This window comes from Balaenoptera ricei, chromosome X (genome assembly GCF_028023285.1).
Source record: "Balaenoptera ricei isolate mBalRic1 chromosome X, mBalRic1.hap2, whole genome shotgun sequence".
Lineage (NCBI taxonomy): Eukaryota > Metazoa > Chordata > Mammalia > Artiodactyla > Balaenopteridae > Balaenoptera > Balaenoptera ricei.
In genome coordinates, this window is record NC_082660.1 from 115983574 (window position 1) to 115998709 (window position 15136).

General features: G+C 42.1%; 2 protein-coding genes across 6 annotated transcripts in view; one reads left to right on the forward strand and one right to left on the reverse strand.

Moving 5' to 3' along the window:
- SLC25A14 (solute carrier family 25 member 14) overlaps positions 1-2986 on the forward strand; it is a 35009-nt gene extending 32023 nt beyond the window's left edge. For all 5 annotated transcript variants that reach the window (XM_059910207.1, XM_059910211.1, XM_059910208.1 and 2 more), the window contains 2 exons: positions 1452-1532; positions 2532-2986. In XM_059910207.1, coding sequence (XP_059766190.1) covers positions 1452-1532; positions 2532-2573 — 123 coding nt within the window. In that variant the 3' untranslated portion in view covers positions 2574-2986. The remainder of the gene's footprint in view (positions 1-1451; positions 1533-2531) is intronic.
- Positions 2987-11782: 8796 nt separating this feature from the next.
- GPR119 (G protein-coupled receptor 119) lies at positions 11783-12790 on the reverse strand. The gene has a single exon (XM_059911686.1). It carries the CDS (start codon positions 12788-12790, stop codon positions 11783-11785), a length of 1008 nt encoding a protein of 335 aa, XP_059767669.1.
- Positions 12791-15136: the final 2346 nt, after the last annotated feature.

A 15136-nucleotide genomic window follows, 5' to 3' on the forward strand; every position in this document is an offset into this window, starting at 1 on the left:
ATCTTGAACCAATCTCTGTGTCATTTAATTCTAATAACCACTCAATTGGCATATGTAGGACCTCCGCTGTATAAAACAGAAAACTTAAACTCAAAGCATTTTACACTATTCCTCATCTAATCCTCTGGTCATTCACATGAGGTCAGCCATGGCATTACATACACAGAATTTACAGTGATGAAACAGATTCAGAGAAGGACAGTGACTTGCCCAACTCCTCTTCCCCTACCCTGCTTTAGTTTTCTTATTAGTACTTATTATTTGTGAATATAATATATGTCAATTTATGTATTCGTTTGTCAGCTCCACTAGAGTATGCACTCCATGAGGGCAGGGAATGTATGTTATCTGTGGCTGTGTAACAAATTACTCAAAAACTCAGTGCCTTAATACAACATGCATTTATTATGTCACAGTTTCTGTGGGTTAGGAATTCAGAAGCAGCTTAGCTGAATGATTTCAGCTTAGGCTGTCTCATGAGGTAATAGTCCAGATGTCAGCTAGGGTTGTAATCATCTGAAGGCTTGACTGGGGCTGGGACATCTGCTTTAAGGATCACTCATGTAGTTGTCAGCAGGAAGGCTTTGTTCCTCTCTGGCTATTGGCTGGAGGGCTTAGTCTCTCACCACATGGGCTTCTCTTCATGACATGGCGGCTGGCTTCCTCCATAGTAAATGATCAAAGACAGACAAGGCAAAACCTTATTTTTTTTAAAAATTTATTTATTTATTTATTTTTGGCTGTGTTGGGTCTTTGTTTCTGTGCAAGGGCTTTCTCTAGTTGTGGCAAGCAGGGGCCACTCTTCATTGCGGTGCACGGGCCTCTCACTATCGCGGCCTCTCTTGTTGCAGAGCACAGGCTCCAGACGTGCAGGCTCAGTAATTGTGGCACATGGGCTTAGTTGCTCCGCGGCATGTGGGATCTTCCCAGACCAGGGCTCGAACCCGTGTCCCCTGCATTGGCAGGCAGAGTCTCAACCACTGCGCCACCAGGGAAGCCCCAAAACCTTATTATATACAAAATGTCTTTTATAGCATAGCATTGGCGGTGACGTACATTCACTACTGCCATACTCTATTGGTGACACAGACCAATCCTGATATGTTGTGGGAGGGACTACACAAGGGTGTGAATAACTGGAGTTGGCTTTCATCGGGGTCCATCTTGGAGGCTGGCTACCACAGACACTTTCTCTCTTGTTTACTATTATTACTATTATCTCAAAATGGAGAAGAGTACCTTGCATATTGTAGGTGCTTAGTAAATATTTGTTGAATGAGTGGGTGGGTGGATTTAGAACACAAAATGTATGTCTTTAGAAAAAGGACCATTCATGGATCCTAAGTTGTTGGGGAGGGGCATGGAAGATGAGTACTAAAATAAAAATAATTGTCAGATGTAAAGTGTAAGGAGAATTCACTCTTATTTTTTTTATTATATCTTTCCCTCAGATGTGGAAACATGAGGGCTTTTTTGCACTCTATAAAGGATTTTGGCCAAACTGGCTTCGACTTGGACCCTGGAACATCATTGTATCCTTTTGGAACATGAGAATGAAAGTAAATGCTTCAAGCTCCCAGGTAATTCTAGGCTATAGGAAGGAAAATTTGATTATTGAAGCCTTTAGGCAAGTGAGAATCTACTCAAGCATTCTAATGGTGACCACTGTGGGTGGAACTAAGTACAGAAATGGCTTTCAGTTGGAGTCTAATACAAACTAAAGGGATTAGAAAAGAAATGGCAAAGTTTCTATTCCTCTTTAAAACAAACAACAACAACAAACACAGCCAAATCTGGAAGGGGCTAGGAAGTTTTGGGAAACCCTGCTAGGAGATGTCCACAGGAAGGTCCATGCTGAGGTAGTCCATATTTCCTACCCCTAAGTGTATGACTAAAATAGCTGGGGAAATAATAAGACAGAAAACACTCATAGAGCAAAAGAATCCAGAGCGAAGCAGGGCTCCTTCCTCATGGATGACCCTCCTTCCTTTAACTGTGTTTGAGTGCCTCCTATGGGCAGAGCCATGAGTTGGATAGTGTGTGTGGTGGTGTTTGTACAGTGGTGAGCAGTTCAGGGTTGAAAAGTAATCCTTGCCCTTGTGGAGTCTATAGGTTAAGGGAGATAGTATCTCCCTCCCTCCTTGGGATTCCTCTGATCACCTAATGTCTGTAACAGTTACTCTAGCACTGAATTATATGTCGTTGATGTTCTTGGATAGTTGTGTGTCTGTGTGTGTGTGTGTGTGTGTGTGTGTGTGTGTGTGTGTGGCCTGTTTGCCCCTGAAGAATATAAGTATGTTAGAATTTTAATATGTTTATATTGCTAAATGCCAACAATCAAAATTGGCACATGGTGAGCACTCAACACATGCTTGATTTGCCAGATATTGTTTTAAAAAAGACTTTTAAGCAAATGCAACTTAGAATAGCACAGACTAAGTACCTCAATTTAAGAGAATGCAATGCACAATTTTAGAACCGGGTTTGACTTTCAGTATCATCCCAGTGATCTTCCATGACTTACTCTTCAGTTTTTTATTACGTACGAGCAGCTCAAGAGGCTTCAAATCTAAGGACTGAATTATATGTGAGTCAAGCCCTGCCAACCTTTCTACTCTTCTTTTCCCTTTTTCTGTGTTCTAATGTATTTTGACAAAGTTGTAAGTGTTTACTGAACCATTGGTCTCCCAAGGCCCTCCTGATGGAAGAACGATAGGATGGTTCAAAATTGCTCATGTGTTTGTGTTGCCATGTGAACTTTTCCCTGAGAGGAAGTATTAACATTGAGACTCTGGCCCCAGATTGGTATCTTCTGTGAAGATGGATACTGATGGATGATACTCAAAATGACCTTCTCTTCAAATGTGGGTTAAATGTAGTTTGTTAGCCCCAGACTTGGGCTAGAGCAGAAGGCATAGGCCAGGGCAGTTACTGCTATTTATGTTACAGACCTTGGTTCTCATTAAAGTATTTATTGGCAGAATAACTTTGGCTTTGTCTTCATTTACTGTTTTCTCATTTGCAAAATCTTTAATTTATATTATGTTCTCCAGAAAGCAATAAAGAGAAGGTGACTATGAAGTTGAGTCTGGACTCCCAAAGCACATTTATGGGAATAGACTAAGTACATTGTGCTTTCCCATTGCCATTCATTGTCATAATGCCACTTGTAAACATCAGACAGGTGGTTCTATCCTAAAGAATGAATAAACAAACAAGGGGCTCATTTGGAAGTTTTCACAGATAAAATGCTGGAAGAGGCTTAAAATAGAACCCTGTGTCCAGGGTTCTAGCTGTCTTACAGGCAAAAAGTTCTGGCTACTTTCTTGTACCAGAATAGTGCCTACCACTTTGTAGGCACTCAAATATTTGTGAGATGAATACTTTAGTTCTTCATCTTTATCCATTCATTCATTTGTTCAACAAACATTTATTGTTATCTATTATGTCTTAGATGCTGGGGATGTAAAAATAAATTAAAACATAGTCTCTGATTTCAAGGTCACATTATAGTAGGAGAAACAGACATGTAAGTAGGTACTAAGTACAATACAGTAGGTACTAAGTACTGTCTGAGAGATGAACTAAGTGCTGTAGAAGCACAGAGGAGGGAACAGCCAATTACCTAGGGGATTGGCCAAAGGCTTCATAGTGGAGGTGACAGTTGTGCTAAAAAGCAGATGTTACCAGGTAGATAAGGCAGGGAAGGACATTCCAGGCAGGGAAATGGGGGAGATTTCAGCGTGGCTGAAATAAAGGGTTATGGTTTTCAAATGCCACATGAGGCAGAATCACCTGGAGATCTTGTGAAAATGTAGATTCTTTTTTTTTTTTTTTTTTGAAAATGTAGATTCTTGTATCCTGTCACCTGAGATCCTAACCTTATTTGGGGCAAAGGCATTTGCTTTTGTCGTAGGCATTTGACGGAGGGTGATCCTTAGATTACACTTTGAGAAGCACTTGTAAAGAAATATGGGCTAGGGACTTCCCTGGTGGTCCAGTGGCTAAGGCTCTGCCCTCCCAATGCAGGGTGCCTGGGTTCGATCCCTGGTCGGGGGACTAGATCCCACATGCATGCCACAACTAAGAAGTCCATATGCCACAACTAAGAGCCCACGTGCTGCAACTAAGTCCCAGTGCAGGGCTTCCCTGGTGGCACAGTGGTTAAGAATCCGCCTGCCAATGCAGGGGACATGGGTTCGAGCCCTGGTCCGGGAAGATCCCATATGCCGCGGAGCAACTAAGCCCCTGCGCCACAACTACCGAGCCCACGCGCCACAACTACTGAAGCCCACGCGCCTAGAGCCCGTGCTCTGCAACAAGAGAAGCCACCGCAATGAGAAGCCCGCACACCGCAACCAAGAGTAGCCCCACTCGCCGTAACTAGAGAAAGCCCGCGCGCAGCAACGAAGACCCGGCGGAACCAAAAATAAATAAATAGATTAATTAATTAAAAAAAAAGATCTGGCGCAGCCTAAATAAATAAATAAATATTTTAAAAAAATAAGGTGATTTGAGAACAGAAAAGTTATGTTAATTAAAAAAAAAAAGAAATATGGGCTAGAATGAAAGGAAATTAGAATAGTGTGGCCAAAAGGGTCAAATTGTGAAGGGTCTCTATATACCCTAAGAAAGAGTTTGGCTTTTATCCTGGAGGGAGGGGCCAGGCAAAGGAAGTTTAAAATAGGGAATAATATAACCAGCTTTTATTTTTTAGGAAGATAATCCTTGTGTGGAGGGTAGCCTGGAAGGGAGCAACCCAAACAAGGTTAAGCCCCACTGAGCTCTACTCCCCTTTTTGTATAGGTAGACAAAATAGGGTCCAGAAAAGCTAAGAAAATTTGTCCTAAGTCACATAGCCTGATGATGGCAGATTTGAGGCTAGCACATAGTTATCAGATTCCTTCTCTGTCTCATTCTACCACCCCACAGTGTCTTCTTAATTGTCAATCTAAAGTACTACCTTTTCAAAATAAATTTTAATAGACTTAATTTTTTTAGAGAAGTTTTAGATTCGTAGCAAAATTGTGTGGAAGATACAGAGATTTCCCGTGTACCTCCTACCCCCGCATACATGCAGCTTCCCCTTGATCAAAATTCCTCACCCAGGGTGATTCATTTGTTACAGTCAATGAACCTACATTGGCACATCATTATCAGTTCACATTCGTCATTTATATTAGGGTTCACTCTCAGTGTTATACATCCTGTGGGTTTTGACAAATGTATAATGACATGTATCCACCATTATAGTATCATACAGAATAGTTTCACTATCCTAAAAATCCTCTGTGCTCTGCCTATTCATCCTTCCCTCTCCCCCAACCCCCCAGAATCCACTGATCATTTTACTGTCTCTATGGTTTTGCTTTTTCCAGAGTGTCATATAGTTGGAATCAAACAGTATGTAGCCTTCTTAGGCTTATATGGGCTATACTATATATAAGTATATATCACTTAGTAATATATACTTAAGGTTCCTCCATGTCTTTTCATGGCTTTATAGCTCATTTTCTCTTTTTTCTTTCTGGATGTACCGCAGTATATTTATCCATTCACCTACGGAAGGACGTCTTGGTTGCTTCCAAGTTTTGGCAATTATGAATAAAGCTGTTATAAATATTCATGTGCAAGCGTTTATGTGGACACAAGTTTTCAGCTCATTTGGTTAAATACCAAGGAGTGCAATTGCTGGATTGTATGGTAAGCGTATGTTTAGTTTTGTAAGAAACTGCTAAACTATCTTCCAAAGTGGCTTATAAAGCTTTTATGTGCCAGATACTGTTTTAAGTGTATTATGTTTATAAAACTGTTTACATCCTTTCAACGACCCTATGAGATAGGTACTATTCTTATTTTTCAGGTGAGGAACTGAGGCACAGCAAGGTAAAAACTTCATTCCTAGGAAATGGCAGAGCCAGGATTCTAACCCAGGCCATCTGGGTCATGAGCCCATGCTTATAATCACCATGCTAGAGGTGTACTGACTCAGCCTTGGCCAGGGTCACTTAAAGTTTATGGCAGGTGAGCAGTAAAGAATACTGATTTCATTAGTTCCCCTGTCTTTATAGCACCCTGGGAGAAAGAAGGTCAATGGTCGTTGTGGTTGATTACTCTTTGACACTTAACTGTAAGACTAGATTTAAATTATTTCCTGGAGACCTGTGATTGCAAATATATCATTTTCTTCTTATTCTCCACTTTCTACTGCTTCCTTATGTTTCCTTTGTTGGCCTTTCTTCTCCATGACCTCCTTCCTCACTAGCCCCCTCTTCTTCCCCAGTCTAAGTGAGCATACCATACACACAGGAGTTTGTTCTTGTTGTATGTAATACTATTTATTGAAGAACTTAGAATTATTGATACAGATGTCACTAATTTCTTTTTTTTTAAAGTCTTTATTGAATTTGTTACAATATTGCTTCTGTTTTATGTTTTGTTTTTTGGCCCCGAGGCATGTGGGATCTTAGCTCCCCTACCCGCACCCATTGGAAGGTGAAGTCTTAACCACTGGACTGCCAGGGAAGTCCCAGATCTCACTAATTTCAAATTGAGTAATTTGGGCATGGGGCTAGACTTCTCACCCTCTTTCCTCCCATGCAAAGAAGTCTGTTGTTAGGCTTATAAATTTATGGGAGGAATGATTAAACTTCTAAGAACCTGATTATAAATACTTCTTTTCTATTCACTAAAACATATCCCTTAAGGGATAATATTTTCGATCTTCATATCTTCTCAGTTAGAATGGCCACTCGCATTAATCCTAATTCCTGAGGTTTCAGTAAAGGATATCTCTTCTCTCTATCCAGTGTCTCAGCATCAGAATTCAGTTGTATTTGGGGCTGTGCCTAACTCATTATAAACACTCTTCATGCATCCTTGGCTCTCCCGTTTATTTAGTAAATAAGAAAAACAATTTAACACATCATTGCATAAGATTACTAAGGGACCTGGTAATCTTAAAGTGGTAGTTGGAATTTTGGATTATGAGCCCGTTTTCCACATTTGAAATAACCTCACAGCCATTCAGCTCTAATTTCTTGGTTCAGTTTTCTTACTTTTTAAACCACCTCTGAGATGACGTCAGTTTGCTCTTCCATAGGATGTGCTTTAGTATTTGTCGAACGGCTCAGTGGGCAAATCCGCAAAACTATTATGAGTGGTAAAAGCACAATGAACAGTTTTGTAAGACAGCATGGCATTTTACTGGGCCAATGACTGTTATCTCAGCGTGTTCATCATCTTTTTAGTGCCATAATGTCAACTCAGTTGAGATAGAACTGGAACCAATATGGATTTATTATATTAAATGGGGAATATAATTCAATCATGGGACTATTGGGTGACATACACCAAATGAAAACAAACCTAAAAAAATAGAGAACCCCCCAGCCCCCAGGTTCTTGGTCTGATTTTAGTCCCTCTGGAACTTTGGAGCAAATGAATTCTGCCCGCCCCATTGTGTAGAAGGCATTTTGAAAGAAACAGGAACTGCTTTGTGCATTAAAACAGACTCTGAGACCCTTAGCAGCTGCATTAGTTGTTTCTAGGACTCCTCGTGAGAGGGCTCTTTGAGCTCAGTGGCTGCTTATGGTCCCAACAGCTTGTAAATCCAGTGAACATATGGCTGGCTAGTAGCATGTTAAGCTCTCCCATACTTCACCCTGCCACAGTGGATCCATTAGGTGGAGCACATCTTTCCTGGTCAGCAAGGCTGCGAGACTATGGCTTCGTGGCTTCAGCTGCATCAAGACCTGGCTCCTGGCTCCATGTGATCATATTTTCATATTCTCGTGCCTATTTAACATTTTATGGTATTGCACAAAGCCACTATCAGAAGATTTTAAGAGTGAAAACACACTGAAATTGGTATCTGTATATCACATGATGCTGTATCAATGATGCAGTTGTCCTGTGAGGGGTGTTGTTAGACTGCTGTGTCCCATTAGTCCAGAATTCTGGATTTGCAGATTAACTCTAGCAGTAGGGCATAGCAACAGGTTTCCTTTTGTTAAAAAAAAAAAACTGGTCAGCTCTTTTGGTATGGTTTATGCTTTCAGGAAGCCATGCACTTTTATTCCTTTGAGATATTCATATCACTGTGGTCTGTTCATTTATGGCTGACTTTTGACTTCTCATAGCAAATATCCTAGGGAAACATTACCCTTCAAGAAAGGCCAGCAAAAGTATGAATCAAAATTCTTTTACGTGTTTAATGCTCCTTGACCTAGTAATACTACTTTGGAGAATTTTATCTTAGGGCATTAAACAGACATGTCAAAGATTTATACACAAGGGTATTTACAGTGGTATTATAACAGTGAGAAATTGGAAATAACATAAATGTACAACTATAGAAAAATGGTTAAAATATTATATACTCATGTTGAAAAACATGCAATCCTTAGAACTCATGTTTTTGAAGAAAGCTTAATGACATAGGAAAATAGCACAATATAATATTAAGTAAAGAAAACAGATGAAGGAAAATAACAGTGATCATCTCTGGGTGGTATAATTATGGGTACCTTTATGATTTTCTGTATATTCAAAAATTTCTAAAATGAAAAAAAATTGCTTTTATAATCAGAAAAAAAATAATGAATATCATGTATACATCAATATATAGCTCTAAAAGAAATCCAGGAAAGCTGGAGTAGTTTTAGCACCTAGCCCTCAATAAATGCTTGTTGGGTAGGTAGATGGATGGACAGATGAATGAATGAATGCCAGTTGACACTTGTAGGTACGATCATTGAGTTTATATGATTGCAAGAAATAACAAATGAAGATTTATTAATTAAAAGGAGAAGATTCCAGACCAGCCAGCCATTTGAAGGATGACGTGGAAGGTACTGAAGGAGTCACAAAATAAGTGAGTGGCTGATGGCAGCAAGGGGTTGGGTCTGGCCTTGGGACCATTGCTGTTCTCATTGCCCAGCTGTCAACACCATGTTTCCTCTTGTTCTGTGTGTCCTTGAAGTATCTCTCGAGCCTGCTGTTTTCACTGGTCTCTGTTTAGTTTGGCCAGTGACTGAGCAAGTGAGTCACAAGTTCATTGCCCATGTGAACCAGTAAACACTTCATCATATAGGGAGAATATATCCCAAGGCTAACTCTGGCTGGCCAACTCTCAGAGATGGGCTTTTTGGTCATGTGGACAAGCAGGAGAGTGTTGGTGGATCAGGGCAACCTGCCTCTAACATTTGTGAAACCACTCAAAATGCCCCTGTCCAGAGGGCTGTGTGTACTGTTCTTGAGGATAGTCCTCTGAAACGGAGATGTGCTGTACATAACATTAGCTACCCAAGGAATTAGTATAAAACTTAGTCATGTCACAATGTTTTTTAACGGATTCACAATAAGATTTTCATGGAGATTATAGATGGGACCAACTGATCTACATTCTGTCCTACAAGGTCTTAATATCTTTTTGGCTGTTTTGATCAAATTGCTGAACAGGATCTGGCTTCTCTGCAAGTCTATCAGGAGACAACATTGGATGTGTGAATGAAATCTGAATGTCTCCACTCCAGTGCATTCCCTTATCTGTACAGGAGCCTGTGTCAAAGAAAGCCATTAGGCTCTTTAGCATAGCATTCTGTATCTCTGCTCTTGGCGGCTTACTAAACACAGTGTTCTTAATTGCGGTTACTCTTAAACCCAAGAATATGATAACACTGCCTTGTTTATATCTGCTCTGTCTTGATCCTGCTAAAGTATTAGATTTATGTTTGTCTTTTCCAGCCTGAGTCACCTCTCATCACTCATTTTTCCTAATGTCTGCAGATGTGACGGATTCCCTTAGATTGGTCAGCTGGATGTTTTATTCTTTAGGATTTTTAAGGAAGAGGAAGAGAACATTTTCTGAGCACTAACAATGTGCTGTGGTGTTCTAGGCATTTTCATATGCATTGTCTGAGTTAATCGTCACTATAGCCAAATAAGGTAGGCATTATCACCCCAATTTTACAAATGAGGAAACTGTGTCTTTGAGAATTTAAATGACTGAATCATAATTTGAACACTGGTCTGTTGGACTTCAAAGCCTGTGATTTTCCCACTGTGCACACTGACTCCCAGGAATAGCAGGGTTTTTTAGACTGAACCTCATAACACAACAATCAGCTGGCCTCCCCTCAGCTCCTGCCTTTCTCCTGTAACTAGCTTCCATTCCGCTTTGCTTGTGTTACCTTGGGAAGATCAGTCCTTTGCAGCAAGGCCAGGAAATTAAGCTTTGAACCACCAATAAGGAGGGCATTGATTTGAGCCTGCTTTCAATTTTGTCCCCAAACCCAGTTACTATTTGTGTTTGTGTTTGGTACCAAATCCCAGACAAATCATTTCATACTGTTTTGGTTTCTTCTGCTCTTTTTTGTTGTCCACTCACCAGCTTTCTAGGGAGATAATCTAGTTGAGGGCCTTAAGAGACAAACTCTCTAGGAATGTACTGTGGAGACCAGGAGGTTGTGGAAAGGGTTACAGGAAAGCTCAGGAAGGCTGAGCGTGGTTCCTGGGTTTCTTCCCCACTCTTTTCTTGTAGTTTCTGATGCCAGGGTTGCCCAGGGGGAGCCTGAGTATAATTCCCCGTTGCCAACAGTCATTTTCTGTACCTACAAGAAAGCAGGATAAGGCTGGTCTCTTGGGCCATTTTGGAGACATCCTCTTATGCAACTGAGTTTCTTAGGAAAATGCAAATTTGAGAGTAAATGGAAGAAGGTCAAGCTCTGAGGAGCAAAGTGGGTCCAGTGTGGGGGGCTTGGCAGTGACTTTTTTGGTACCTACCCCTTTTTTCCCTTTCTTTCCTTTCAATGTCTCAGAATTTGTGGTTTGGCATCGTCATCAGCAAGTAGCTACAAGTGACATAAGAGGCCAACTGAGGGGAAGGGGCACCACAGAGTTAGGAAGGTGGTGGGTTGGAGGGGTAACAGCAGAAATAATTACAAGACAGGCGATTCACCAAAGAAACACTGTTTTGAACACCGTGACGTGTGGAAAAAGACAAGCTTTAGTATCTAATTCAGTTCCTACATTTATACAACCTCACTACATAAAATGTCTGATTTACATCAGGGAGGGCAGGACTCCTCATTTCACCAAAGCAATCACTGTAGTACACAGTTAAAAAGAACAGAACCTCATTTCTCTAGTGCTGTGCTGTCTAATATGATAGCCACTGGCCACATGTAGCTCTTGAGCATTTGGCACATGGCTAGTTTGAATTGAGATATTCTGTAAGGGTAAAATACACACCAGACTTCAAAGATTTAGCATGAAAAAAATAGTGTAATAATCTTTTATATTGATTACATCTTGAATTAGTGTTTTGGATATATTGAGTTAAATGAAACATTATTTTCGCCTGCTTCTTTTTTTTTTTTTATCTTTTTAACATGACTACTAGAACATTTAAAATTACATAGGTGGCTTGCATTAGACTTCTATTAGACTGTGCTGCTCTAGTGTATTCAAAAATAAGATTTGAGTTTAAGCATCTTTCCAGTAGTATACTTCTTGCTTTAAGTAAGTATACCTCTACAGAAGAAACAGACTCATTGCAAAAGAAGGGCAGGGAGGAATGGAGATTTGCAAATGGGGAAGCTGATTATAGGGGGAAGTCAGCACCCTGCCTTAGTTACCTCTCAGTCTGAGGTTAGGAGGTGCAGGGGGTGGTCAGTTGCTGGAAGCAAGTGCTCTCTTTTCCCTAGCTCCATCTGATCTCCTAGCTGGGGCTCTGAGAAGGGAGAGAGAGGCACTTTGAAACTTGTCTGCCCTTACCATCTTAGCCATCAAGCTCTGAGTGGGAGATGGTGGTGATGTGACGGGCACTTTCCCTGGGCCCCTGTGGGCCACCATCCCTGGCCGAGAGAAGGAGGAGGAATGCGGCGAGCCCCTTCTTCATTCCCAGGGCCATCTGGGAGAACTGTTGTCGTATCTCCTTCTGCCAATAGGCATAGATGAGTGGGTTGAGCAGGGAGTTGCCCACACCAAGCAGCCACAGGTACCGTTCCAGCACTGGGTAGAGGTGGCACTCCTGGCAGGCCACCTGCACAATACTAGTGATAAAGAACGGGGTCCAGGACAGAGTGAAGCTGCCAATGAGAACGGCCACAGTGCGGACAGCCTTGAAGTCACTGGGGGTCCGTGGGGGCCGGTGAACCCCGGCCGGGGCTCCCGCATTCTCTGTCTTGCGGATCTGCTGGCTGTGCGTGGAAGCAATCTTGAGTATGTCACAGTAGAAGAAGACAAAGAGGAGCAGGGCTGGGAAGAAGCCAACGCAGGAGAGGGTCAGCACGAAGCGTGGGTGAAACACAGCGAAGAAGCTGCAGGGCCCCTTGTAGGCGGTCTGCTGGAATACGCGGACCCCGAGTGGGAGGAAGCCAATGAGGTAAGACACCAACCACAGCCCGGCAATGCAGGCCCCGGCCATGAGCCCATTCATGATCTGGAAATAGCGGAGGGGCTGCTTGATGGCAAGGTACCTGTCAAAGGCAATCAGCATGACCGTGAGGACAGAGGCAGCTGCAGAAGAAGTGACAAATGCCATCCGAAGGCTGCACAGGGTCTTCTGTGTGGGCCGAGCCGGGCTGGAGAGCTGGTCTGTGACTAGGCCAGAGATGGCCAGGCCAAGGGAGGTGTCAGCCACAGCCAGATTCAAGGTGAAGCAGAGACTGACACCATCATTCTTGTGGATCAACGACAGCACAGCCATGGCCACTAGGGCATTAGCAGCAATAATGAGGGAGGCCAGGATAGCAAGGGTCACTCCAAATGAGAAAGACGACTCCATGTCTTGAAGTGGCAGGATTTCCACTTACCAGGGCATGCTGGCTCTCCAGCTCTAATTCTCACGGGGGTAGGCAGAGCAGTGGGTTCAGAGCTGCAACGCAGTGCCGGCCATCGCTGGCAGTCCAGGCCGGCAGCTTCCTTTCTTTGGGATACTGCTGGTCACCGAGAATCACTCCCCGTCTCGTTTTCAGTCCTCAGCCTCTTGCCTCTCCAACTCTCTGAAGGCAGCAATCCCAGCGCAGACGTCTCCCTGGGTCCTGAGCTAGTCCCTCCTCCTACCACCAAGTTACTAGACAACTCCCAAGTACCTGCTGCCCGTTGTCTCGCCAGGCTCTCTCCCTTCACTGATGTTTCAAGGACTTTGTTTGGAGAGACTCGGACATTCATCAGGTCTTCCGTCTGGCAGAAGATATAATTGACTCTAATCACACTTTTTCTTTCTCCATAGCTTGATCTTAGATGTCCACTTCTTTTCTTCCTAAGACTCAAGTTCTAGCTTAACAACTAATCTCAGTTTAATTAAGCATTTGCTTAATAACGAATTCTCAGTTACTATTATGACTTCTTTTAATCAAGCAAGATGATCATAATCAGTTGAAGTGGGAAGTGGGGCAGGCAAGCTCTTTTAGGGTCCAGCATACTTTCAGGGGTGTTACCACACGCTTTGGCTGTTTCTTTTTTTTCTTTTTTTTAAACATCTTTATTGGAGTATAATTGCTTTACAATGGTGTGTTAGTTTCTGCTTTATAACAAAGTGAATCAGCTCTACCTGTTGTGTCCTAACACCTCAGATTCTAATTCTTTCAAATAGGGTGTGCTGGTCCCCTATTTCTCATCCCTCAGAACTTGATTAGTTGAGGATTCAGAAGGGCAGGAAAAGCAAAATAGAATTGTTACTAGCTGTCATTCAGTTTAGAATAGAGCCTACTCCCTGTCGAGAGCTGCTGTCTAATGGGTATACTCACTGAGAACTTTTTCTGCACTATGTTGGACCATGTCTCTGGTCATGAGTTGTGGCTGCCAGCCTTGTACTTTCTTTTTTTTTTTTTTTTTTAGGCCACACCGTGAGGCATGCAGGATCCCTGAACAGGGATTGAACCCGTGCCCCCTGCAGTGGAAGTGTGGAGTCCTAACCACTGGACCGCCAGGAAATTCCCTGCCTTCTACTTTCTCGATCCTGTAGCCTTGCCTTTCTTTTTTTTAAAAAAATTATTTTATTGAAGTATAGTTGATTTACAATGTTGTGTTAATTTCTACAGTACAGCAAATTGATTCAGTGATACATATATACACATTCTTTTTCATATTCTTTTCCATTATGGTTTATTGCAGGGTATTGAATATATTTCCCTATGCTGTACAGTAGGACCTTGTTTATCCATCCTATATATAATAGTTTGCACCTGCTAATCCCAAACTCCCAATCCCTCCCTTCCCCACCTTCCCTCCCCCTTAGCAACCACAAGTCTGTTCTTTATGTCTATGAGTCTGTTTCTGTTTTGTAGATAAGTTCATTTGTGTCATATTTTAGATTCTACATATAAGTGATATCATATGGTATTTGTCTTTCTCTTTCTGACTTACTTCACTTAGTGTGATAATCCCTAGGTCCATCCATGTTGTTGCAAATGGCATTATTTCATTCTTTTTTATGGCTGAGTAATATTCCATTGTATGTATGTACCACATCTTCTTTATCCATTCATCTGTCGATGGACATTTAGGTTGCTTCCATGTCCTGGCTATTGTAAATAGTGCTGCAGTGAACATTGGGGTCCATTTATCTTTTCGAATTAGAGTTTTCTCTGGATATATGCCCAGGAGTGTGATTGCAGGATCATATTAACCTTGTTTTTCTTGATCCTGTAGACTTGAGGTATCTCTGTGACAGGAGAAGGGGAGGTGAGCTCCATTCTGGAAAGTATCTACTCTAATGTTTGGTTGTGGAATTTTCCATTTTCCAGGGATAGAGTTAGGCCAAAGGGCGGCAGTGTTGCTGAGGCAGGTGAGATGGGCCCAGGGAGGACGGCTGTGTAGCTCACTGCTATTTTAGATTGTATATCCATTTGCTCGGGTACATTAGAACTAACCTTTTGCCTGCTACTCTCATCTTGGATACCAAGAAGAGAGGGGTGGGGAGAAGAGTGGTTAGAAGCTTGTTTACTCAGTTCAGGTCAGAGCACAAATGGGAAAGGTTAGTGTTTTAAGTGAGGGAGTGAAGAGCAAGGTGCAGGGTTGGAAGCAAATATTATATTCCAGGATGTTTTGACAGTCTGAGAGGGCCTTCGGCAGATGTCTCTCTTACAAAGGATCAGAAAGGTTGTGGCGTGGGGACTTGGTATTCTGG

Excerpts from the sequence above, each read along its gene's own strand:
- GPR119 (XM_059911686.1), bottom strand. The coding sequence starts at position 12,790 with ATGGAGTCGTCTTTCTCATTTGGAGTGACCCTTGCTATCCTGGCCTCC.